General features: G+C 44.6%; 1 protein-coding gene across 1 annotated transcript in view; it reads left to right on the plus strand.

Moving 5' to 3' along the window:
* Positions 1 to 15,567, plus strand: part of BRINP1 (BMP/retinoic acid inducible neural specific 1) — a 125,274-nt gene extending 109,707 nt beyond the window's left edge. Inside the window, exon 7 of the mRNA XM_060153313.1 lies at positions 14,427 to 15,567. Within this exon, the coding sequence (XP_060009296.1) occupies positions 14,427 to 15,567 (1,141 nt within the window). The remainder of the gene's footprint in view (positions 1 to 14,426) is intronic.
* The last annotated feature ends 11,565 nt before the right edge of the window (positions 15,568 to 27,132 follow it).

The following is a 27,132-nucleotide window of genomic DNA, read 5'->3' on the forward strand; positions in this document are numbered from 1 at the left end:
TTTTTCCAATTGACATGGTGGAGATAAAAATGATACCCACCATCGGAAAAATCAATAAAAGAACATATATGCCACTTTTAGCACATAGTAAGAAGTCAAGCACAGGCTCCTTATCAGACAGATTTCGAAACCAATAATTTCTCAATTAACAGAAAAAGTTAAAATAAGGAACGCTAAAATGTATGCCATGCTGCACATATATAAACACAATTTATTTTAACTTAAAATATATAAATATATATTTCTTGGCCAGCCTTTTGAAGTAGGGCCAAAATCTTTTTTGAGGGTGTTTGTATAATATATTCCATTTGATGTTTTCCTGGCTTTCTTGCATAAACCACACCGGTAATTATAGTATAGTATACTATAGTATAGTATAGTATAGTATAGTATATATACTATATATAGTATAGTATAGTATAGTAATTATAGTATAGTATTTCCAACTTTGGTTTATTCAGAGTGGAGCAGTAGTTTACAGACTCTTAAGAAGCAACACCTAAACGTCTGTAGGTTTTTATGAACCCTCCCAGTCTTCTCCAGGTACTTCTCCTTTATTTAAGTGGGTGGCAATTCTTTCATCAACTGGTCTATATAGAATTTTCCCACAGAATTCAAATGAGTTCCCACAGAAAAAAGCTCGCATTTCATTGATTTATTTGACTTTTATTTCAAAAAGTTTAATTTTTTAATTGCTTTGGAAGAAAGGAGAGCGATAGTAAAATGGCATACTTAAAGCTAATTTGCTTACATCTTTAGTGTTTAAGCCAATACAATTTATAAGCTAATATTATTTCTCATCCTAGACATTTTTATGCTTTTGTGTAGCGTTTTACAATTATTGTCCAAACACAAAAATAGAGATCTAAACATACTTTTCATAAAGTAGAAGACACATTCCTAGAATACTTTGGTCTCAGGAACATAATAGCAAATACAACTGGCATAAGCAGGTTTGGGAACAAACAAAACGACTCTTGGTAAATGTGCTTGTTACTTGGAGGGACCAGAAGCACGTGGGCTTTGTAGGAGGGTAACCGACCCGCCATGACTATTCAGTGTGCCAAGAGCATCACACATCACTCTGATCAGATGGAAGGGAGAGTGTCAGTTGTGTGCCAAGTCACTACAGGCAGGTCAATTTCAGGAGCTTGTCCTGAGACAGCAGCTCTTATGCCTACTAACTCGCCATGACAATAATAAATAATGATAATAATAGTTAATGTATAATGACTATTTATTATGTACCAGGCACAGCTTTAAATGCCTTACATAATTTACTCACTGAATCCTTACAACCACCCTGTAAAATAGATGCTGTTACGCTTCCCATTGTATAAACATGGAATTTGAATAGCAGTAAAGGTAAGAAAGGAGAGAAACGTATTCCTGTCGGGAAGACTCTAGGAATGCCGTTTTCTCTTTGCCTGGGTTATTCTGTTCGTCCTCCCAGTTCTTAGTGATGCTTGTCCTGGCACCCTGGGCCAGGTTGCACTGTCAACAGTGTGTCTTTACTGCATCCTGCGTGGAAGTTTTTTCTACCCCCTGGCACGTTTGCAATTGTGTGTTTAATCCTAGATTTTCCCTACTTGACAACAGATTCTGTGAGGGCAGGGACTCTGTTTTTCTTGTTCACCAGTGTATCCGCCCCCCCTCCCCGCAGTAACAGGTAAAGTGCCTGGCATAGAATGACACAGCATTTGCTGAACTGAAGTGAGGGACCATTTGAGACGGAAGTTGAGGGATGATGATGCTTTGAACTTGGGGTAGAGAGAATGTCCTGTGTTGACATGAGCTTTACCACAGGTCTGTGGGTTAAGGCAGTGGTTCTCAAACTGGCGCGGGCATCACAGTCACCAGGAGGGCCTTTTGAACACAGATGGCTGGACCCCACCCCAAGGTTTCTGATTCCTTATGTAGATCTGGGTTGGGTCCCAGGTCCCAGGTGATACTGATATGGCTGGTCTGGGGACCAAACTAACCTTGGATTAGAAGCCTCTCTTCACTGCCATAAATATGTCCTCATCTCACAATATGTGCACTTGGTCAAAACCAGGCAAAAGTTAGTTCCCTTGAGGGAACTGATAGGATATTGGGAAGGGGTGAAGGGATGGGGGGGAGGGGAGGAAGTGGTGTCTTTGATTGAATAAGTTTAGGAAATGTTGAATTAAAAAAATAATTAAATAGAGAAGGGGTCATATGCATTTTTTTAAAAAACTTGTTTGGCCATAGAACCATTCTTTTTGAATTCTTTTTAAGGGATTGGGTTCCTCAGCACACAGCCTTGGAAAAGAATGATTTACTCCAGGTTAAGAGGCAATGACCCAGGTTATTTGGTGTGCTACCACAGCTTGTGATTTCCTGACAATAGAGATCCTCATCCTTCAGCCAGACTTCTTCGAGTTGAGTTTCCAACACCTCTGCTTAAACAGATGCTAATGGCTCTGTATCCCAGCATGTAGAACTGCTGCTGAGAGGTGGCAAGACTGCTAACCAGCAGCGGCCAAAATAACAGCAGGAAGGTACTCAGTCTCTGGTATAATTAGGGAATAAATTTACCTCATTTGGCTTAGATATATTCCCAATTCTAAAAAGTAAACTATTACTTAAGACAAATACCTTATGTATAAGACAGATACCTTACATATAGATTATTTTATTTTGCAAAGGGCTGATTGTTATAATAACCTGGGGGTTGGGTGGAGCTAGAACAAGGATTAGACTCCTCATGTACAGGTGAGAAAACTAAGGCTTACAGAAATTAATGACTGGTCCAACATTATGAAATAATACCCCTTCTTCTGTTGCCATCCTATATAAGCATAGCCCTTTGTTCTTGTCAAAGAATATATACCTTAATATTTATACTGAATCTTCATTTATCCATGCATTCCTTCATCCAGCAGATATTTAGTGATCACCTACTAAGTGCCAGGCATTATGCATGAGGTCTTGGTAGATGATGAGTAAGACAGGGGTGCCTCCGTTTACAGAGATCTTGAGCTCTAGCAGGTAAAAGAAAACCGGCACAGGACTGGGCCTCTGCACCTGTGCTTTACCTTAGGAATCTGAAGCTCAGGAAGGTTATATGGCCTAAAATTACAAAATCATAAAATGTCGTGGCTGTCAGGGAACCTAAAAGATCATCTAATCGATTCCTGTCATTTTATTAAAGAATAAAATAGAACAGAGTGTGTCTTGGCCAGAGTAACTATATTGGTTTTGTATTGTTCTGTAACACATTACCACACATTTAGAGGCTGAAAGCAACATGCATTTATTATCGTTCAGTTTCCATGGGTCGGGAGGCTGGGCCTGGTATAGCTGGATCTTCTGCTGATGTCTCACAAGCAGAAACGAAGATGTCGAGAACCCACTTCAAAGCTCAGTCTGGTTGTTGGCAGAATTCACTTCTTTATGGTTATAGGACTGAGGTCACTTTTTCCTTGCTGGTCATTGGCCAGAGTTCACTCTTAGCTCCTAGAGGCTATTCTCCAGTCCTGGTACATGTACCACTCCATCTTCAAACGAACAGAGGTGGAGCAAGTCTTTCTCAGGCTTTGGATCTCTCTGAATTCTCTTTCTGCCAACGGCCAGAGAAAACTCTCTGCTTTCAAAGGGACACCTCTAATTAAATTAGGTTCACCTAGATAATCTCAGTATCTTTATATCAACTGTGCCAAATAACAGGACACAGTCTTGGGAGTGATATCTCACCACATCCACAGGTCCTGGGGGTTAGAGCCTGGAATCTTGGGGAGGGAGGACATTTTTCAAGTTCTGCCTGGTACAGTTACATAGCTTGGTAGTAATGGAAGAAGGAAGAGAGATCCTGAGTTCTCTCTGGGGGCTCATGGTATATAATAGTTTGAATATCTATTGCTGTTTAACAAACTGACCCAAATTTAGGGCCTTAAAGCACCAGTCATTATATTATGCTCATGATCTATGAGTCGGGAATTTGTGCCCGAATTGGCTGGGCGATTCTTCTGTCCACATGAGGTGACGCGAAGTCACTCATTGCTATTTAGGTGGCAGCTGGGCTGAGTTGGAGGTTCTAAGAGAGCTTCACTCGCATATCTGGTTCCTTAGCAGAGGTGAGCAAAAGGCTGGGCTCAGCTGGGCAGCTCTGTCTCTTCAGGGTCACTTCATGTGGTCTCTTCAGCAGGGTGGTCAGCCTGCTTGTAAGTGGCCTCAGAGCTCTAAGGGGGGAGTTTTCCAAGAGACAAGAAGTAGAGGCTGCTGCTGAGTCCATAAACTAAGTGAATCACTTCTGCCTTAACTGTATTGGTCAAAGGAGTGGTGGAATCTGCCCAGATTCAAGGGAGGGGAACAGAGATCTCCTGTCTATGGGAGGAGTGTCAAAGGATCCGTGGCCACCCGCCGTACATTGTGGGTTTGTCATTTGTTTATTTTTCCATTGTGATACATTTTAGTACAGAGGTTCGTGCACTCTTCAGAGACCTTATGAAGAAATATCTTGTAATACAAAATTGCCCTTTTGAACCTTTGTCAATCAAGACAAAGTTTGTTTTAGCGGATTTATCGTATGGTTTATGCCCCTTGCAACATGCTTCGGCCTAGGTACGTGTTTTGTTGTTGTTCTTATTGTCTTGTTTTGTTTTCTTGGAAGCTGGTTAAAGGGAGAGAATATTCCATAATATAAGTTTTATTATTTGGTGGGGATGCCAGAAGTGGGAAGGAAGGAGTTTCCAATTATGGATTAATCTCAAGCATGCACTCTGGAATGCGGAAATAACCATCAGACCCACTGTGAGAAGAACCTGAACCAAAGTCCCATTGATCACCTGACCCCCCCATAAACACCTATGCTGATTAGTAGACTGCAGTGACGTTTTGTGTCTCCTAGAAATACTATCAGTTCAAAGCCAGTGTCCAGTAATCCTTGAAAAGTATGAATATTTCCTTTCCCCCAATGCACAGTCACCCAGGTAAAAGGCTGTCGGTCCCCTTGGGAGAGGTTGGGGAAAGATGAACGGTCTACATTTGTGGCCGTGTGCAGGGTCCTTCCTTCCTCAAGGGAAAGATTCTGCCTCTGGCTTTCCAGGTACTATTTGTGTGACCTCAGGCAAGTCACATAAGCTCTGTTTCCCGTGGACTAAGCCTTGTCTAGGCATCATTCCACTCCGGAATTCTGAAAATCTGCCACGCTAAACACACAGACAGCTCCACCTACCAGAGTTAATTGCTACTTTGACAGTCCCTGACCTACTGATGTGTGTGTGTGTGTGTGCACGTGCACACACCCTGGGAGGAGGTGGCAAATTCGTGGCAAGGACCTATTCTGAGTGTGTACTAAATTGTCCTATTGAGGAAGAGGTACAAGCCAACAGATAACCCTGGGCTAGCTCGGGGTAGCCTGCTGTCAGTCACAGAATCCTAGAAGTACCCTCCCAACCATGGGGCAATGAAGCTTTTCACTAAGAATATCTTGTGCATTTCTTTTCTATTTACGGAGGTTAAGAAAGCAGTAAGGCCTAACCCCATGGCAACCCAAGGATGCACAATCAGGGGGAGGGGCAGGGAGCTGCGTGTCGGCAGCTGAGCTTCACCATGAGTGATGTGCAGGGTTTGTTCAGCTCAGCGCTACCAGGGATGCCTCCATGCCCATCCCTGTTTGTCATTGTACATCTGTAGCAAGTAGGGAATTGACTCCCTTGGTTGACGTAAGGCAAGAAAATAAGTATCTCCAGACCCTTTTTGTTGCTTTTAGATTTTCAGGGGTTTTTTTCCTTCCCTGGGGCTCAGAAGTGGCTTCTTGTTCAGAAAAGAATCTAGAGGCTTAGAGGATTGAGTCAGAAATAGAACTAATTTCTTACAATTTCTGTAGCTCTTTATCCTCTTTAGCACCATTTCCCTATGCTCCTGCCCACCTCCACCCTCCAAATCGACCAACAAACTCACATCCGGGTGAGTTGTAATCTTAGTGACGTGACAGCTCACTGGTGACCTTCAGGAAGTCACGTCACCTCTCTGAGCCCAGTTTTTCATATCCTTAAAAATCCTTGATACCCCTCAACCCAACCTATGACACAGAAAAGTCGTGAAGATCTAAATCAGAGAACCAAACAGAAGAGCTTTAGAAAGTTTAAAAGTGATATAAAAATGTAACATATTGCTGCCTTAATAGTGTTTCTCTGGTTGTTTTAAAGGACGTTTTTTTGGGGTAAATGTTTTATGGAAGTGTTAGAGATATATAGCAAGTGAAAATATCGTTAAGTGTACAGCAAGATGAATTTTCACAGAATGAATTCCCACATGTAACCAGCGCTTAGATCAAAGAACAGGGCGTTATTAGCAGTGCAGAAACCCACTGTGTCCTCTTCTGATACCATCAGCCTTCTCTTCCAGGGAATTATGCCTCTCATGGCTCCACACACGGTAGCTCAGTTTTTCCTCTCTTTGTGCAGTGTGGCCCCTTTGGTATCTGGCTGTTTTCACCTTTCATTCTTCCGTGAGATTCCTTCATATTGTTTTGTGTGGTTTTGGCACATTCATTCTCAAGAGTATTCCGCTGTGTTTCTAGACGTCCATTGTGCTGCGGTGGTCACTTGCACAGTCTTCAGGCTGGGGCTGTGGCAGAGTGCTGCTGTCTTCCACACGCCTTTGAGTGAACGTCTATGTGCATTTTTGTTGGGTATCTACTAGGGAGGGGATCGCTCAGCTTTACAGATACTTCAGTAGTTAACTCCACTTCCCAAACTTGCTGAACGAATGATCTCTCTTGCAGGTAGCATAGAAGAGTTTTGATTGTTCCACATCCTTGCCCATACTTAGTGTTTCTCATCCTTTTTATTTTTATTTCAGCCATCCTGCTGCAGAAGTATCCCATCGCAATTTTAATTGGCGCAGTCCTGATGACTAATGACGGGGAGTTTCATGTGCTTGTTAGCCTATTGAATATCCTCTTTTATGACATGCCCGTTCATATCATCGTTATCAGTTGCCTACTTTCCTGTTTGGTCCTTTTTTTTTTTTTCTGGGACAAATCACATTTATTAAACAGTTTAGTGAGAACCTTCTGAAGAAAAATATAAATTGTGATAATTGCATCTACTCTGGTTTAAAGAGACCCAGGAAGGAGTGGCAAACTCAGGCAGCATGAAATGCCTTTGACTAGCCCAGCATCCAGCCAGTGTAAGAGTTATTTATGTACTATAAATATAGTCTTTGGGTAAAGATATTGCAAATATATTTTCTAACTAACCCTTCTAACTAAGGGTTGTCTTTTCACTCTTTGAATGGTATCTTTTGATTCATGTGTTTTAATCCTAATATATCCCTCTTAATCAACATGTTTTTTCCCTTTATGGTGAGCTGTGTTAAGAAATCTTTGACTACTCCAATGTCATAAGGATGCTCCTCTGTGTTTTCTTCTAAAAGGTGTTTTGTTGATGTTATTATTTTACTTTTCACATTTAGATCTGCAATCCATCTGTTAATGATTCTGGGGTATAGAAGAGATTAAGTATCAATGAGAGTTTTGTTGTTGTTGCTGTTTTAATATCAATATTCAATGGACCCAACAATATTTATTGAATTCTTTCCCTGGATTTTTAAATCTATACTTATTTCAAAGAGACCATTTTCTTTGGGAGCTCAAGAGGAGCACAATAGTTTGTTTTCATGAGAGACAATGTGTACCTACCTATGTTAGAAGCTCTACATACATTATCTTATCTGATCTTCAAAACAGTCCTGCAAGTAATGTATTATTATTCCATTCTGTAGTTGAGGAAACTGAAGCTTAGAAAGGACAAGCAATTAGCTCAAGGTTAAGTAATGAGCGGAGCTCTGATTCAATACCCAATCTTTTCTGACTCCAAAGCCCACATCTAGCTCTTTCTTCAAGCATCATGGTGACAGCGTTCATTAGAACTGTGGAGGGTGAGTGACAGGGAGACTAGGACATTAAGCTATAATCAACTGGGCTGTTGTAGTAACTGAGAGGAATATTTTTACCTGAGAGGAATATAAAACACAGTTTTCCTTTGCCCTCAGTGATAATTATAGTTAATGGTCAATCACAGATAGCTTCCTTTCACTGCGAACCTCCCAGGAGCTTCACGTATCTGATTCTTGTTCTGAAGATAAAGTGTAAGGTAGGTGTTACCTTTCCCATTTGACAGATAAAGAAACTGAGGATCAAAGAGGTGAAGTGATTTATCCAAGGTCAAATATCCACAACAAAATAGTGGTAGAGCAGATCCAGCATTTCCTTAACTGACTCCCATGTCTGTTAACTGGCTCACCCCCCGTCACTGCCCAGATCACTGATCTAGATGACCACCACTGTGCTTCAGGGTGAGGTCCATTACACCTGGTTAGCCCCTTCTCACTCTCTCACCTTTGGTCTGTATGTCATTCTCCTGCCTGACTTCCGCCCAGGAAGAATAAAACTCTCTGGCAGCTCTCCACCTGGGAGCTTCCTGCCGCTTTTAGCATTTCTGTCAGCCCTAAAGAAGCTTCTGGATCCTTCCTCCTTACCCTCAGCACATCCATGCCCCAAAGCAAAATGCTGAATTTGAACATGTAGCTGATGTTGCCTGTCACCTCCTTCCAGACACAGAGCTATGTAATTTGCAAAAATTGTTTCATAATCCTCCCCAGTTAAACTCCTGACAACCTAATTTTAAAGATTCCATCGGGTTTTCTCTTTGCTGCTCTTCCCCTCCCCCCTTCTACCCTCTGCCTCTGCCCTCCACCAATAAGACCTATTGCCTTCATTCCACAGTTCCAAACCAGAAAGCATCTTCATCGTGGCAAGGGACCACAAAATTCTTCTTTGGGCTTTTTCTTCCATCGCTATGAGCTGTTCCATTATGTGAAGAACTAACAGAAGGAAGGAAAACAAACTATTAAGTCAATGATAGAAACTCAAGGAGGGGAATGATTAAAGCTAAATATGAATCTGGGGAAAATGATGAACACAGACTGGGTCTGATGGCCAGTTATAATTTACCCTAGCACATCCATAAATCGAGGCTTCTTTCAGTAGAGCCCCAAGCATTCTGACACCATTGATATATTCATCTTGTATCAGCACTATTCCTGTAACACACACACAACAGAGTCATACACAGCACACCCCCTAAACAGTGCATCGTCAGAAACCTAAAAACAATTGTCTTCCCAGTCTAGCACTAGTCTCTGGTCTATAGAGTACACAATTTGTAGAGTCTTACGGAATTAATAGAAGAATGATTGATTCAGAACTCTGATTTCATTTTTTAAACTTTCCTCTCCCTTTTAAATAAACACTCCTGGTAGGCAAATGGGACTTATGGATTATAGTTTTCTATTTTAGCCTAAATCTGTTCCCCCCTTCTCCTTGGCACTCGATTCCTATGATCTTCCCTAAAATGCCACTGGCCTGGCACTGCATTCCTGTCTTGGGCAAAACCTCCAATTAAAATCAGCAGGAAGTTTGCTTGAATTAGGAATCCCAGCCTGGGCTTCCCACCAGGTGGTTCCGAAAGGGAGGCGTGCCCTGTTGAAAGCACTGATGGGAAGCCCTGGGTGGCATAGCCTCTGTCCTCCAAATGATGAGCGACTCCAGCTGTGTCACCAGGAGGCCTGTCAGGTCGCCAGAAAATCCTGGCTGAGGCAAAGACAGAGCCTGCAGGGGAGCAGCAGAGGTGTCCCCATGGCCCGGAGCCTGGCTTCTCCTCCAGCCTGGGTTTGAGAGTGTAGGAAAAGTACAGCGGGGAATGGAGGGAACACAGGGTTTGGATCCAGAAATCCTGAGCTCTGCTCTACGTCCATGCTGTGTGACCATGGGAAAGTCACAGTCCCTCTCTGGTCTTTCATGCCCTCTCCTCCTCTCAAAGGAGTCCTATCTCATGGGGCTGATGTAAGGATAAAGGCTGACTGCCATGATATAGAAAGCACTCAAGAAACATTGATCCCCCACCTAAGCAACTAAATCTCAATGTTCAGGTCTAAACATGAGGGAGATGGGCTGGATATTTCCAAGGCTTCTTCTTGAAGGTTTTCTGCTTCTGTGGTCCAAGTAGCTTCATGTATAACCTCTGTGGGAGCCTACTTACCAGGCCCCAGGGTTTTCCAGCTTTAGGAATAAAAATGCAGCTTCCTGCCCTCTCCTCACCCCTGCTCCCCCCACCCCTCCCATCATAATGAACTGAAATCCCATCCAGCAGAAAGATGCTGATTTGGATGTATTGGAGTTCAGCTTTGGCTGCAAAGAGAAGATGCTTTGGATCCCCAGGGACAGAGGAAAGCATCTGAAATCGCGGTCCTCACTGCCACACACTGAATGCCTTGCAGTGGGTCTGCGTCAGCCCTCTGTGAAAACTGCCCCCGCCCCATCTCTCTGGAGCTGGCCTATTAAGCCGCTCCTCCGTTGCCAGAGTTGAGGTGGGCTGTCACCAGCCAGCCTGGGAAATGGTATTTATAGATCGCGTTCCCTCTTACCCCTGGTCCCCAGCCTCTCCCTGAGCACTTGTCGGTGAGCTCCAATTATCTGTGAATGGAGGAAAGGGATCCTGGCAGGTCCAGGGGAAGCAAGGAATGTGATAATAGGCCCTTCACACATTCAAAGTTTCAGTATTTTTCCATTATTTCAATATATTTCTCTTCTTGTGGACTGCTTCCTCCTTCTTGCTGGCTTTGTCGTTATAATTTTACGTTGTGGTACGTCGGAAAGTGCACCGGTGCTGCAGTTAGAGAACTTGGTATTTGAATGTGGACTGACTCTGTGATGTCAGACAATTTAGCCCACTTGTCAAGGCCTCACTCTCTTCACCTGTGCTGTGGACGGTTCTCCATGCTGCTCTGGGAGAGCTCCGGCACACGCCTGGTACACAGTGAGCGCTCGGTGGTTGTGAGCCATTGATTCCTTGGCTGACTGAAGGTGCTGCATGCCTTCCAGCGTGGCAGGGTTTCTGAATAGCAGCAGTTACTCCCCAGAGCACTGGCTGGAGATGGAGAAGGTGTAGGAGATTGCCCTGATTGAGGTGGACTCCTCGTTATCAGAAGTTGCTTGTGCTAAGGACAAGCATGCAAAAAACTGGGACGAGCTTGTTTTTTCTGGTTTTGCTCTTCTCTTCAAAATGAAGGACTGAAATCTAAGGAACGTTCACTGACCTTGGGAATCGGGGCTCACCAATAACATTGCTCTCCGTCTGACCCCCACCCCCCTTTCAGAAAAGGATGGTTTGCCCTCCCGTGGCCCCGGGAGTTATGACGCATGAAGGCTTGCCTGAGTGTCTTCGTTTCCATCCTGCCCACACTAATTTCATCCCGTCACCGTTCCCCTCTCCCGCCCTCCTCGTCCACAGCCCCCGTCTGCTCACCTGGGTCGGGCTCCCTGTTTCCCCCTCCACCTCCATCACTGAGGCCGTTCCTTCTCTCCTCATGCTTCCCCAGTCCCCATCTCCCTCCTCCATTCTTTCTCCTCTCCCTGGGCCTTGCGCTCCCAGCCCCCCTCCCCGTGCCCCGCCTCTTAGTCCTCTCGCAGTATCATTAATGCCTTCTTTGATACAGCCCACAACCTCACGATTATTCTGGGGTCAGGAGATGCAGGTGCCAGGCAGTTCTCTGCTGCGCCTCAGAGGGCCTCTGTCCCCAGTCCCTCCTGCTCGACGGGGCTGGAATCCTAATTGGCCACTCGGCCCTTTGCTTGTGGCAGCCTCACCGGGAACTTGCATCTTCCTCTTTCCCTCACTGAGAATGCTGAGAGCTCAGCCACAATGAGGCATTGATTCAAGGAGTGGGGGGATGCGGTCCTGACAAAGGGTCCCAATGATGAGACACGAGAAAGGGGGCGCTCTACGGGGTTATAGAATGCCTTGCAGATGGGAACAGAGGAGCTCTAAATGGGGTACTGTCCTGTCACTTGGAGAGGGAGTGACGGGGCAAGTGTGGGCCATTTGAAAGAGGCATTTTGAAATGACGCTCTTGTCAGATGGAACCACACGCAATCAGAGACGTGTGGCGTGCCCCTGCGGCTCACAAAAATATCAGATGACTCATAGCCGATATTCAGTCAATGTTCTGGTTGGGGAGCCGGGAGCCGCACGGCTCATTATCATTCCAGCTTCGTCTCCTGAAGGCTGGGCCCGCTGCTGTTCTCCAGGCTGTAATGGGATTGGTCCCACGAAGCAGAGAGCGGGGAGGCCTGGAGCTGTGCGGGCGCAAGGTATTGAAAACTAATTCTGCAGTTCGGGAGAGAGAAGAGGAGTTTGTTTGTTTGTTTTTTAAGTGATAAATAAGAAAAATATTAATTTTTGTCTGTTCATTCATTCAGGAAACATTTATTTAGAGCCAGGCTCTGAGCTAGATGCTCAGGGAAGGAGGGGGTCCCCTCTCTCCAGCCTTAGAGCCTGGAGGGGAAACTGACCAAAAAACCAGGGGTTTCAATACAGTGTTTTGAATGTTATGAGGGAGGTTTCATTGCCAAAGCCAGGATCGTTCTGTGAAGTTAAAAGGCAGAGCTGTTTCAAAGAGCGCTCTAATTATTCCTCCGCTTTCTCTCAGCCGATAAGCACCTCCTTTAAAGCACAGCACCCTGGGAAGCCGTTTCAACAGTATCCATTTCCAAATGTCCCAAGTAACCACACGGTTTCCCTCCAACCCCAGAGGGACAGTGAAATCCCTGAGAGTGTCTCAGTGCCTTCAAAGGAAGCGCTTATTCTCTGGGATGAGAGTACTTCTTATTACCTTTTTAATAATTGGTCTATGCCAGGCTCTGTGCTCAATGCTTTAAATACACCGTCTCATTCAATCGTCTCCCTCACTGCCTAAGACGGGCTTTATTATTCTCTTTTTAGATATGGATACTGAGGTTCAAACACACGAAGTATCTTGTTCCTGGTTACAGAACTGAGCCTCGAACTCAGTTCTGCTTGGGCCAGCGCACATGCTTTTCAATATCAGGCGGTACTGCCTATCTCATGGTTCTTGGGCTTGGTGACTGTGGCTTGGCAGTGGAAATGATAGAATAGGTAGATCGCTAGCACTTCCTGCCAGATGCAGTACAATGCAAAAGGGCTTCCATTTCCAGTTTTCAAAAATGCGGATCAGGAACCACTGCCGCCACGGTCATCATCATCGTCAACATCACCACAGCACGTGAGAGCCTTAAGAAAGGCTTCCTTGACTCTTGTTTGAAGAGCTACGAGCCAGGAGATTCCTCTACTCACTCATTGTATGATTTCACCTCTGAGCTTCTCTTGCCATGTCTAGAAAGTGGAGCTGAGAGTCCCTTGGCAGGAATAACAAGAACTCACTTTTATGGAGTCCCTAATACCTACCAAGTTAGGGACAAAGACGTCACAAAACAATTCATGCCATCCTCACCACAGCCCGGTGTGGGGGGAATTCCCTGGGCTCAGGAGTGGACGTGCCAGGATTTGAAGCGATCTCGGACTGACCTCAAGTCCCAAGCTATTTTGGGGATGTGGTTGTGAAGCTTAAGTGAGGAAATGGGAGTGAATGTAGCCTGTGCAGGGTAAAAAGTGCTAGACACATGTAAGGGATTATTTGTAGCGTGGAAGAGGGGACTTGCACAGAAATGAGGAAAGATGAGAGGCCACTAAGCTGACTGTCTTACATCTTTTTACCTATTCTTCTGTTGCTTCTTGTCTGATCTAGTATGTACCTTCACTGGAATGTTTCAGAGGCTGGAATCTGCGGACAGGCTTGGGTTTGTTTATAAACGTGTTGAGGGGCTGTGGAGAGGGGGGCCTAGAGGTACATGTTGTGATGGAAATTTCATTGACCTGAGAGTTTGGAGCTCTGGAAAACATGGGGGAAATAACATCTTTCTTACCTGTTCTGAAAAGCCACTAGGAGGATCACATAAGACCATAAATATGGAAGCACTTCCTGATCTCCAGAGTAATATAAAATATAATTTGTTGTTGTTGAAGTTTTTGGATGTTATATAACCTCATGGGAGGAATCTGTGAAGAGGGTTGACACACCTGGCGCAGGTTAAAAGAATTAACCCCTAAATTCTTCTTATTGCCGCTCTTTTACAATCTGTTGTCATCCGGCAGGGGTTTTTGAGTTCATACGCTTTAATTTTCTGAATCAAACTTCTGCGGGACGAATGAGTAACACAATTATAGAGCTGCAAGGGCTTCAAAGAACATTCACTCCAACCCCTTCCCTTTACAGATGAGGACATTGAACATTAGAAGGGTAGAGTACAAGGTCGAGTAGCTGCTCTGTGGCATTACCAGGAACTGCAGTGTAGTTCTTGTGGTACTATCATAGGTGCCCTTCCTATGATAACTGTTCTACCCAGTCCTTTCATTCTTTGGGCAGCTCCACTTTGCATTAGCAGTTGGATAAGCATAGCCCCACTTTGCATTACTAGCTGGACAACCACAAGCCCACCCATGATGGTTAACATTCTCCATCTCACCTCTACCCCTCAGGACAATTCAGCAGTGGCTTGCAAGGGTCCAGTCGCTTCTCTACTGCAATGAGAACGGGTTTTGGGGAACCTTCCTGGAGAGCCAGAGGAGCTGCGTGTGCCACGGCAGCACCACGCTGTGCCAGCGCCCCATCCCCTGCATCATCGGAGGGAACAGCAGCTGTGCCATGTGCAGCCTGGCCAACATCTCGCTCTGCGGCTCCTGCAACAAGGGCTACAAGCTGTATCGAGGCCGCTGCGAACCACAGAACGTGGACTCGGAGCGGAGCGAGCAGTTCATCAGCTTCGAGACCGACCTGGACTTCCAGGACCTGGAGCTCAAGTACCTGTTGCAGAAGATGGACTCGCGCCTCTACGTCCACACCACCTTCATCAGCAACGAGATCCGTCTCGACACCTTCTTTGACCCCCGGTGGCGCAAGCGCATGTCCCTCACTCTCAAGAGCAACAAGAACCGCATGGACTTCATCCACATGGTGATCGGCATGTCCATGCGCATCTGCCAGATGCGCAACAGCAGCCTGGACCCCATGTTCTTCGTCTACATCAACCCCTTCAGCGGGAGCCACTCGGAGGGCTGGAACATGCCCTTCGGGGAGTTCGGCTACCCGCGCTGGGAGAAGATCCGTCTCCAGAACAGCCAGTGCTACAACTGGACCCTCCTGCTGGGCAATCGGTGGAAAACGTTTTTTGAGACGGTCCACATCTACCTACGTAGTCGGACTCGGCTACCTACCCTCCTACGGAATGAGACTGGCCAGGGCCCTGTGGACCTGTCCGATCCCTCCAAGAGGCAGTTCTACATCAAGATCTCGGATGTGCAGGTGTTCGGGTACAGCCTGAGGTTCAACGCCGACCTCCTCCGCAGCGCCGTGCAGCAGGTCAACCAGTCCTACACGCAGGGCGGCCAGTTCTACTCCTCTTCGTCTGTGATGCTCCTCTTGTTAGATATTCGGGACCGAATCAATCGCCTGGCCCCCCCTGTGGCCCCGGGGAAGCCCCAGCTGGACTTGTTCTCCTGTATGCTGAAACACCGCCTGAAACTGACCAACAGCGAGATCATCAGGGTGAACCACGCGCTGGACCTCTACAACACCGAGATCCTCAAACAGTCGGACCAGATGACAGCCAAGCTCTGTTAACCTGGACTCTTTGCCACGGACGTTCCCTTTTGTTGTACAAACAGAACAGAACCAAGCAAAGCAAAACAAACACAAATTTGTAAAATGTAATTAATATTCAAAGGAAAGGAGGAAAAATCTTCATTCGTTGGAAACGAAAACATTCTAGCAACTGTATAAAACCGTTGGGCATGTTTGTTATTTCTATACTCTGTTGTGAAGAAGGGTCTCAGCCTTGGGAGGGGCTTGGAGGGAGTTGCTTCTTAGGCCTCAGGTGCTGTATTGAGGGGGGAGATGAGAGAGAGCATATGCAATGAATTGTAAAGATCTCTGCTGTGCAGGTGCTAAGATTAAACACTAAAAAGAAAGATATATGTAATGTACAACCGACACTGCCATTTTTCCTTGTGGGAGGAAATGGACATAGATAAAGAAGATATTTCTTCGGTTATGATTTCTTTCCTCTTTATCCTTAATTCCTTGTGGTTCTTTTGATTCATTTGCACAGAAGGGTGGGGATGCAATGACAGTTCTGTCTCACCCAGATAGCTTCTTTCACGCTGAATAAACTGAAGCTAATCGAAGCTGGGCAATAGGTGGGACTGGGGGGGAGAGGCATTCACATAATCACAGGGTGTTCAGAACAGTAAGGAACCTTGGATATCAGCTTAGTGACCTCCTTGATTCAGTTTGGGAAATAGCCTCAGAGAGAAATGGCATGCCCTTGGCTACACATGGTTACTGCCTGAATAGCGATTTGAGCGCTGCCTTCTGACTCCGTCTAAATCATGCTGGCCACTTGTGTGTTTACTCCAACTAAACTGCCAAGGGATGAGGGTTTCCCTCATCTCAGGTTGTTTTGATAGTTCTTTTTCTTTTAATCAAGAAACCCCTTTTACCTACCATCTCCAAAAAGAAATGATGTCAGATTTCCTAGAAATGCTTTGCATATTAAACTTTACTTTGACGAAAAATCAATAACCAAAATAAAATAGGGTAGGTTTTAATATTGCATTGGTCTGCCAGGCTGACTTCGCCAGGTAGGTATCTAAAAAAGGTCCTTTAACTCAATACACACACAGACACACAGACACACAAATACACTAACACTGCCATTTCTTGGGCATCGCTGAAAACTGAGAAGCCTTGTCTGGGACTTGGGGTTTAAACTGAAAGGAGAGATGCAAGAAAGAAAACTCAAAGCACTTCTGTAGAGGATTTGGGCAAATACCATTTCTTACCAGTTCTCCAGGAACTCTGCATTTATCGTTTTGCTAGGGTGGTACTAGCTAGAGGTGCTTCGAATCTTCATTTCCAAATTGGCAGAGAAACAGGACCATACACTTCAGGGTTGGGAGAGAAAATAGGACTCTTCTGGTCTCAATGTCTGCCTAGTGCAAATCTCTTTACTGTCTTTGGGAGATACCCTTGTTTGCTAACTGGACCATTCCAGGAACAGGAAGCTCATTAGATCTATCTTCCACGTTCCTTGGATTCCCCTTTCACTGGGGGAGAGCAATAGTGCTCATTCCAGCTTGTGTTATAAAATAGAGCTAATTATTAGATGGTTCTCTGTACCTTTACCAGCTTCTGTGTACCTTCCATTCACTGGTTCCAGTCCTAGAATGTGCATTTCTTCCTCATGTCAATGCTTTTGTAGATAAAATACAAAAACTATCTCAGGGGTCACCAGAGTCTGTAATAATATGACTCAAAGAGAATACCCGCCCCCTTATAGTTTATTTTAAGATGAAAGGAGAGGGCTTCAGTGCAGAAGAAGTAAAGAATTATCTAGCTTATTTCAGTGTGTGTGCGCAGGGGGGAGTGGAGGGGAAGATATATCCTGTTTTTTGCATAGTGAAATTCCAAACGTAATGTTCCAGTTTTTAGTATGAGTTAGCATATATTTTGATACGAACTTTAACACTTAATGTGCACTTCACACCAACATAGTTGTTTGACCTCAGATTTTGAGAGGATTCTGTGTTCATTTAGGTTGGAAATTCTTCATGCCAGAGGTCACATAGCAGCTATTTATCAAGCACAAGATTTTGCAGAAAGTCAGTAAATTATTAAACATGTCTTCAACACCTAGTAGATGAATGAGGCATGCCAGAAAAAAGAGATTTGGAAGGAAATGGTCCATGCTTTTGTGCCATTCACACATTAATGAAAGAAACATATGAACCAATTAAAAAGTAAACAGTAATTACAGTGCACTACGATGAGTGCTATTGTGGGGTCACACACAGGGAGGGAGGAGACGTGAAGAAGTTATGAATTCTGTGCATGCAGTTGGTACAGGCTTTATATGGACATGTTCATCCTGAGTGTTGAAAATGAATAGGACTTGGGCGAATAACAAGGAGCAGAAGGGCCAAAGGAACAGAGAATGCAAAAGCACAAAGGAATAAATATGTATGGGTACTTGAGGGTCAGTTAAAATAGTAAAAATAATAGTGTCAAAGGGTATCCTTTTAAATGATAATCCTTCCAAGGAAAGTGAGGATTTCGACTCTAATGAGAAGTTGAAATAACCATCCATAAGCCTTATAACCTAAAGAATGAATTCAATTGTCTGTCTTCCTTTCTCTTTCATCTCTACCTTCCAAGAAGTTCCAAATACTCATAACGTAATAACCCCTTATATTTACACAGCCCTTTACAGGTAACAGGGCGATCTTCATATGCACTGTGCTACCTAATCCTCATCTGAATTCAATCATAGCATTCAACCCGAGTTCTTCCCCAGACTTCACCAACTGTGTGTGTGTGTGTGTGTGTGTGTGTGCTTGTGTGTGTGTAAGAAAGGTTTCTTCCCATTACCCTAACAATAGTAATTACATCACTTTATATTACAAAGAGAATACAGCAATATCAAATGATTGGAAAGATCAGGGAAATATACAAATTTTCAAGGACACAGAGATTCAAACACTGAAATATCTGTTCAAAGGTGAAGTGAAAATACTTTTCTATAAAAGGACACAAAGTTATGTGGATTTCCAAGTATCTCTTGCTTGGGTCCTGCTCTTTGAGCGAACAAGGTTCCCCTCCAGCTGGGAGGAAGAGAAGCCTGAAGCCCTCAAGTGGGATTTTAATTCAGTTAGTGTCTACCAGTTTGATGCAGCAACCAAGGACCTATGGTGTCTGATTAACAGGCTGATGCTAAGGTAAAAGAGTGAACAGAGTACCCATTTGGATAAGCCTGGCAGCAAAGCATGGCATTGCCATGGAAACCACAGAAGGCCATTAATTAGCTATCAAATAAAATCACTGAAAAATTCTGGACCCTGGCATATCTGCCCCCTTCAAAGAGGAGGACAAGAAGACTTCACACTAACAGCAAAGTCTCCCTTCATTGATTAAAATCATAGCTGCACAGGCACTACATGTCACAAAGTGGAAGAAAGATTAGGAAGTAAAACAAATTGACACAAAAGAGGGAAAGAGGCTTTGGGATTATCCGATTCCAAGGATATATTTTAAATGTAGAGTATCTTATTGGGTTGTCTATGTTGATAAACTTCTCTCAATGACAAACATTTTCTCCTATTCTCTGTTTGTGGAAAGAAAGTGAGAAGAATAATATGTATCCACTAGATGGTGATAAATGATTGGGGGAAGCTATCAGAGAGTCAAAGCATGAGAAGCAATTAACCCCTAAAATAATAGATGGAGAATGTGTAACTTTGAAATTAATAGGGGGAAAGTTTTTTAATTAAAAAGAAGGCAGAAAAGGAGAAACAAAAGAATCATTAAAATAGCTGAATACATAAACAGACATAATAACAAAACTTGCCACACAAATAATCACAATAAATGTACTTGGACAAAACTTGCCAGTAAAGAGACAGAGGTGGTCAGACTACAAGTTATAACTTTTAAAAGTAATGGGAAAAGGGCTTCCCTGGTGGTGCAGTGGTTGAGAGTCTACCTGCCGATGCAGGGGACGCGGGTTCGTGCCCCGGTCCGGGAAGATCCCACGTGCCGCGGAGCGGCTGGGCCCGTGAGCCATGACCGCTGAGCCTGTGCGTCCGGAGCCTGTGCTCCTCAACGGGAGAGGCCACAACAGTGAGAGGCCCGCGTACCGCAAAAAAAAAAAAAAAAAGAAAAAGAAAAAGTAATGGGAAAAATGTTTGAAAATAAAAGGATGTGTAAAGGTATCCTAGACAAATATTAGCTAAAAGGAAGCTGATGTAGTACTGTTAATAGCAAAGTGGACTTTAAGGCAAAACACATTATTAGGATTAAAGATGGTCAATTCAGTAGGGAAAGTGGAGAGAAGAGTGGACACATAGAACCATAGACTCTTTAGGCTAAAGGGGTCATTAAGAATCTGTAAAACTTCAACTTTCAGAGATGAAGAGTTATACTCGAAGTTATTCTACAAGTTTTGAACACTGATCATGATTACAGTTGTCTTTTCACTACCTCCAAGTAAAAGACTGTCCAGTCCAACCTCCTAACCAAGAATCAGTTCCATGACATTTAAACTAATAAGCTAATAATGTACAGAAACTCATATGCAAATATCCTCTCTCTCTCCTCTATCTTTTCTATGTCACCAAAATCTTCTATACAGGCATTTTTCCAATTGCAGATCAATGCAAATCTTTGGTTGGTTAGAATGAGCTCAGGCTGAGCGGAGAGTACTCTCTTCCTAAGAACAGAGTAATACCAGTGGCTCCAGCTCTGCCAACCTGAGAACCTACAGACGGAAGAGGTTACCTGAATGAACTCTCCTTTCTCAATACCCCGGTGTTTCCAAATCATTATCAGGGCCTGAAGTTACAAGTGGAAGGTCCTCCCTCACTTTTCAGTATTGGATCTAATGGTAAGCATTCGGCATTAAGGCATATGGTACATTCTCTGACTGGCTTGGAACCCCCTTTCCTCCCAATAACTCACAGATCAAGACAGATGCAGGGAATGGGATGGGACAGTTTGGAACCAATGGGGAGGAAATCAACTCAAAAGTCATAGTTACTTTTGGGGGAATTGCGGATCTTTTTGAGAAATGTGAAGGCTCTGGACTCTTTCCCGATAAAAATGTGGTCAGAAGCTTTTATTTAAAACTTTTGTCAAAGCCATTTTCTTCTTGGCATAAATGGCTCCATGTAGAAGTTTTACAGAGACTGTTTTATGGAGACTTCACATACACTTTTGAATAGTATTTCACAGATCCCTTAATGATCTTTCTTGAACATTCTAGAATACTACAAACCTTCAGTAAGTGCCTCTCATCTCGCCTAGACCCTTTATTTTACGAAATTTAACACTTCAGCTTTCAAAGATGAGGAGTTGCACCCAAAGTTGTCCTAAAAGTCTTGAACACTGAGCGTGGGTTCAGTTCCCTTTACCCTATCTCAAGCATATTTTGGCCTAGAATCTCATATCAAGGTAATGTAGTTCAGATAGCTGAATCCTGCCCTTAGGGAAGGCAGTTTTAAACATACAGGTAGGGCTTCCCTGGTGACGCAGTGGTTGAGAGTCCGCCTGCCGATGCAGGGGACACGGGTTCGTGCCCCGGTCTGGGAAGATCCCACGTGCCGCGGAGCGGCTGGGCCCGTGAGCCATGGCCACTGGGCCTGCGCGTCCGGAGCCCGTGCTCCGCAATGGGAGAGGCCTCAACAGTGAGAAGCCCGCGTACCGCAAAAAAAAAAAAAAAAAAAAAATACAGTAACATACAGGTAAACACCTTAATGGAAATGACAGTTATGGTCACGTTAATAAAACCCAAAATATACAAAATCCCAAATGTATGAAGTAGATACATTCTGTATAAGCACTAACTGAAAGGAAGAGGTCTCTAAACCAGAAAGTAATGAGCTTGGTTACAGGATGAGAAGACATGCATTGGTTAGTACTGCATCATCAGTGGAGAGAGAGTCTGGTTCACTGAGCCTGGTACAATAGTACATGAAGTTTGAAAGAGAGAGGTTTGTCCTACTCAATTCAGTCTATTCCAACAATACCATAGATGGAGTGGCTCAGATAGCAAACATTTATTTCTTACATTCTGGAGGCTGGCGATTCCAAGATCAATGCACCTGCACGTTTACTGTCTGGTGAGGATCCACTTCCTGGTCATAAAGGGCTGTGTCCCCACTGTGTCCTCACATGGCAGTAGGGGCAAGAGAGCTCTCCGGGGGTCTCTTTTATAAAGGCACAAATCCCACTAATGAGGGTTTCACCCTCATGACCTAATCACCTCCCTACCTCCTAATACCAGCACCTTGAGGGTTTAGGATTTCAATGTATCAATATTAGGACACAGATATTTACTCTATAACAGTGTGAAATCAGTTTAAGTGAAAACCTCCATTAAATAGCTTGGAATAAACAAATGAGCTTCATGAGTCACAAGTTGACTTTCATTTGAGTATCTGACCTCCACTCCCAAACTTCCTTGCTTGGTAAGTGTCCACAACCAGAACTGCACTGGCTCCACCCCAGGGCCAATATTTCCCTAAGAATCCTAAGAATGAACAAGGAGCCTGTCCACAGTCAAGATTTCACAGTCTCCATAAAACTTCTACATGGAGCCATTTATGCCAAGAAGAAAACGGCTTTGACAAAAGTTTTAAATAAAAGCTTCCGAGCTGATTGATAAGGGAAAGAAGGGATTCCCAGGCTACTGGTATAAATTTTCCTATTGATGTCCCCGGGGATGGCTGTGCTCTCCCTGTCAAGTGATCCCTGCAAACCTTAACCAGGGACCCAAGATTGGTGTGACTCTGCCACAGGCTTGCATCAGTGAGGAAACCGTAACGTTCTTACAAATTAGAGGGTGATTACAAACCTGCCAAGGGATCGTTAATTATATGGTGGTAATTGCATAATGTATAATTATAAATTAATAATAACATCACCTAGCATTTTGTTAGTGCGCAAAAGGATGCTGTGCTTAAAGCCTGGACCCAGGAGCTGGGTTTTCCTGAATTATTAGATACCTTGGATTAGAACTCAGATTAAAACTCAGATCCCCCAACTTCCAGGTGAGTGATTTAACCATTATAGTCAACATTATTCCTGACATGAGAAAATAACTAGCAGCATAGGGCTGTAGCTAAGAGTACAGCCTGGAGACAAGAGAAAGTAGAGCTCATCCACTTAACTACCTGTGCTGTTTGACTGAGATGTTTAACCTCTCTGTGCTTCAATTTCTTCTCCTGTGAAAATGAGGTTCTTAACAGGTTCTCTCTAACATGGCTGGTTATGAGAATTACATATGTTTGAGAGCCTAAAACTGTGGCTGGCATATAGGAAGCCTATCTGTTAAACAGGTGACATAAATAAAAATATACTTTAGATAGACAGATACGCAAAATAATATGCTTCATAATACTAGCTAACATCAGTTGGGCTCATTTTACAAGCCAAACACTACAGTAACAATTTGATGCGAGTTACTCATTTAACTTCACTGCAACCCAATGAGGGGGGGTCGAATTATCAGTTCAGCTTACACATGAAGAAACTGAGTCTTAGAAAGATGAAATAACTTGTCTGTGGTCACACAGCTAGTGATGGAATTATGATTTGCCAGTCTCCAAAAATAGGTCTCTTACGTATGCTGCACGATTTCCCCAATTAGTGAAAATAAGTGGCCTAACAAAGTTATTTATAAGCATAATCCAGACCTTAAGAGGCATCTGGCACCACTGTTTTATTACAGAACCATTCAATTCCTCTGTGAGCCAGAGCCAAGGGTACCCAGATAGCTTTAAATGGACTGACTCCTGGAGTCAGAGCTTCAGCAGGGACCCAGAAGGAACGGGCTGTCTAGGACAGATTTTCCATCCGGAGGAGCAGGACCTGGCACAGAGCCCAGATACATTTCACAGTCCTGCTCAGACACCTCAGGGAAGCCTGCTGGCTCCAGGTAGGTCCACCATCTCTTTGGGCAAAGTGCTATTGATTTGTGCATTGCTCTTCTCTGGGAAAGCAGTGCTGAGGGAGTGAAATATGCAGGTGGTGAGCGGGAGATGAACGCCATAGTCTGTTCTCCATGCCTAGCATACAGAGAGGAGGCCTTTGCTCTCCAGCTGGGCCTATTCCTACATTTCAACATGGGCTGGAACCAGTCTGATCCAAGGCTCCTGAAATCTATCCCTGGCCCATCCCCCCACAGAGCTGGATGGGATCTTTGGGATAACTGGGGAGGATGGAGAATGACTTCTGTAGACAGTGGGTGGGGTTGTGTAAAGATATCTTCCTTGTTCCTCATTCAGCTTCCTGCTGTCACCCCACTTTCTCAAGCTATTTGTATCTCGCCTATCCTAGAAGTCCCAGAATTGTTGTTCTTGACCCTAACATGCAAACCAATTTTTCTTTCTCTTACAGTGACACAAAGACAGAAAGGCAGAATGAATAAACTATATTGTGATTAAAGGATTTTAGATGTTGGGCTTCCCTGGTGGCGCAGTGGTTGAGAGTCCGCCTGCCGATGCAGGGGACACGGGTTCGTGCCCCTGTCCGGGAAGATCCCACGTGCTGCGGAACGGCTGGGCCCGTGAGCCATGGCCGCTGAGCCTGCGTGTCCGGAGCCTGTGCTCCGCAAAGGGAGAGGCCGCAACAGTGAGAGGCCCACGTACCGCAAAAAAAAAAAAAAAAGAATTTTAGATGTTTACCAAAACATTACTTCTACATGTGCTTTTTCAAGCAATGTCTATGGAAAGGGGAATATAAATGCCTATTTCACCTTCTAACCTTGTAAGGTCAATCAGGTCTTAGGAAATGGGATTCATCATACATTCACAGAAGAGGGAAAGAAGGCATGTAATGTTTACTGCTCCTCTGTGATGCCCTGGGTACTTAGCATGTATCTAATCCAATCCTCGTAAATGCCGAGGAGAGAGTTATTATCGACATCATGCAGGTGAGGAACTTAGGCACCAAAAAGGTTGGTAACTTAAGTTCAGTTTCACCATTTACTTTTTTAGCACAAAATTAAACAGTGAGATGGAGTGGTTAGCAGCGTGGGATCTGGGGCCTGAAGAGGCTCAATTCTTATAAACTCTGTGACCTTGGAAAGTTACTTAACCTCTGTGGAGTTTCTTCATCTGTCGCTTGGGGAGAATAAAAACTCCCAGTTGATCCGTTGCCATGAGGATGCTTCTCTTGGCAGATTTCCACCCTTTACATTACACCCATTACACCCTTTACAGATTTACACCCTTTAGTGCAGGTAAGGGCCTGCCTAGAACTCCCTTGGTACATGGGAAGCACTCAGTAAAAGTTAGCTTTCATAATTCCTTTGGGCAAGGCATGCATCCAGACTGGAGCTTGAAGTCATGACCCCATTATGCCCTTTGGCTTCCCCTGTTGAGTATGTGGCTCCCTGGCTACCAGCTTTAGCACAGAAACTAAGCGGAAGAGGTAGACAGATTCCTAGCTTCCAACAGTTCACACAGGGGGAGGGCAGAATGGAAGAAGACATCATTTTTCAATGATAAAAATGGAATCGGGGAAAAAGAGAATGAAAGACTGAGTTTGTAAGAGAAGTAATGAAGAAGAGTGGTGACTGTTCCCAGAGTCCTCTCTGACAAAGCTTGGTACAGCCTCACCCCATTGCCAAGCAAGCAGGGATGTTGCTTAGCAACCCAGCCAGGAACAGCAGAGAGAGCTCTGTGCTGGTACATTAAGGGCTGCTACTGCCGTCCTGAAAAGGACCAAACTTTCTCTTTTTTTTTTTTGCGGTACGCGGGCCTCTCAATGTTGTGGCCTCTCCCGTTGCGGAGCACAGGCTCCGGACGCGCAGGCTCAGCGGCCATGGCTCACGGGCCCAGCCGCTCCGCCGCATGTGGGATCTTCCCAGACCGGGGCACGAACCCGCGTCCCCTGCATCGGCAGGCGGACTCTCAACCACTGCGCCACCAGAGAAGCCCAGGACCAAACTTTTGCTTAAAATCCCGCCTATAGCACAAGGGACACGTGCGAATTGGAAGCACCCGGGAGGAGAGTTTTCTGGGAGGTTCGGTTGAACAGAAGGCTGGCAAAGGGGAAAAGAGTCTAAATTAGTGGAAAAAATACAGAGCGAATATTTTTAAAAATTTCTTTCAAATACTGCAGAAACAATGTGCTAAGAAAGATTTGCCAAGCCAAGGACTTGGTGAGTCAGCTTCACTGCATGTCGATGTGGCAACTGTGGCCAGCAGGACATGCGAGGTTCCCGGCTCATGTGGGCCACCTCTCCCTACAGCTGCAGCCGCTTATTCCCACCTACAAGTTCAGTCTCGAAGTCAGATCTGGAGAGAATACTGTTCTTAGTCAGTCGAGATTGAAGGTGTCAGAGTTCAACTCTATATTCATTCATTCAACAAATATTTCCTGAAGTTTGCAGTTCAGAGTGAAAGACAGACATTCATTTTGAAGTGTGATACGTGTTAAGGAGTGGGAAGTATAAGATGCTGTGGGGGTCTACAACATGAACCCCTAGCCTAGATCGGACAGGGAAGGGGGGGAAAGTCGTGGAAAGCACCAGAAGATCTGATGTTTAATGAGAGACTTGAATGATAAGGAAGAGTTGAACAAAAAGGGAAATTTGTTCCATGTGGAGTGGCAGTACATGCAATGGTCCAGTTCAGCTGGAGATGAGAGAGAGAAAAGGGGAGAGGGAGGGAAAGAAGAGAGAGCAGAGAGGAATGAATTGGGGATGGGGGTGCGAAGGAGTAGCAGAAGGTAAAAGTATTATATAGTCATGTGATGAAGGGTCTTGCAACCCGTAGGAGGATTCTGGACCTTATCCTAAGAGCAACTAGCAGCCCTTGCAGAATTTCAAGCATGATATGTGATCAAGTGCACTAGCAGCCCGTCAGCCCTCCGGCTATCCCACTTTATGCTTGTAACCCAGTACCTGGGCCCCTGGTCTAGTCTCTTGAACTCCTGGTTTGATCCTCTGCGTAGTTTCCCCCGTCCCTGAAGAAAGGAGAGGCTGCATTCTCTGGGGGTGGGGAGGTGGGGAGGCAGGGGATACATCACCACCCCTTCCTTAATGCACAGAGTCTTGCTCTTGAACCTGAATTCACGTATCATCTGTTTCCCTGTCCCCCCTTTTGATTTGCCTGTCTTGACTCTCAGCCACAGGCCTTGCCCTCCTGCCACTCCTCATGTCATTATGGCCGACCTGATGCTGTTTGGTTGGACTCTCTATCACTCACTTTTGTTTTCTTCATCCCACTGCTACCAGGTAAAGTTCAACTAAATAGTCATCATCCCATAGCCTGCAGCAGCTGTGTCTGAACCAACTACTTGCCCAGGAACTGATCCACTCCGAGAACTTGTCTCATATAAAGTTCTGGTCAGCCTTAGTGATGACGCAAGAAGTTCATCTGACTCACCTGCCTCTTTAGAATAGTGCTTAAGGGCACAAACTCTGGAGTCAACTTCCCTTGACAGTGAACCCTGGTCCAGGCCAAGACTTAGCGGTGTGGCAAGTTAGTTCATCTCTCTCAGGCTGGTTTCATCATCCGTACATGAAGATATTGACACCCACCTATGGGGCTACTATGAGGATTAAAAAAGACTATGGAGATAAAATACCCAAAATAGCACCTTGCACATAGTAGGAGCAAAATAAAT

The sequence above is a fragment of the Lagenorhynchus albirostris genome, chromosome 7 (genome assembly GCF_949774975.1).
Source record: "Lagenorhynchus albirostris chromosome 7, mLagAlb1.1, whole genome shotgun sequence".
Taxonomy (NCBI): domain Eukaryota; kingdom Metazoa; phylum Chordata; class Mammalia; order Artiodactyla; family Delphinidae; genus Lagenorhynchus; species Lagenorhynchus albirostris.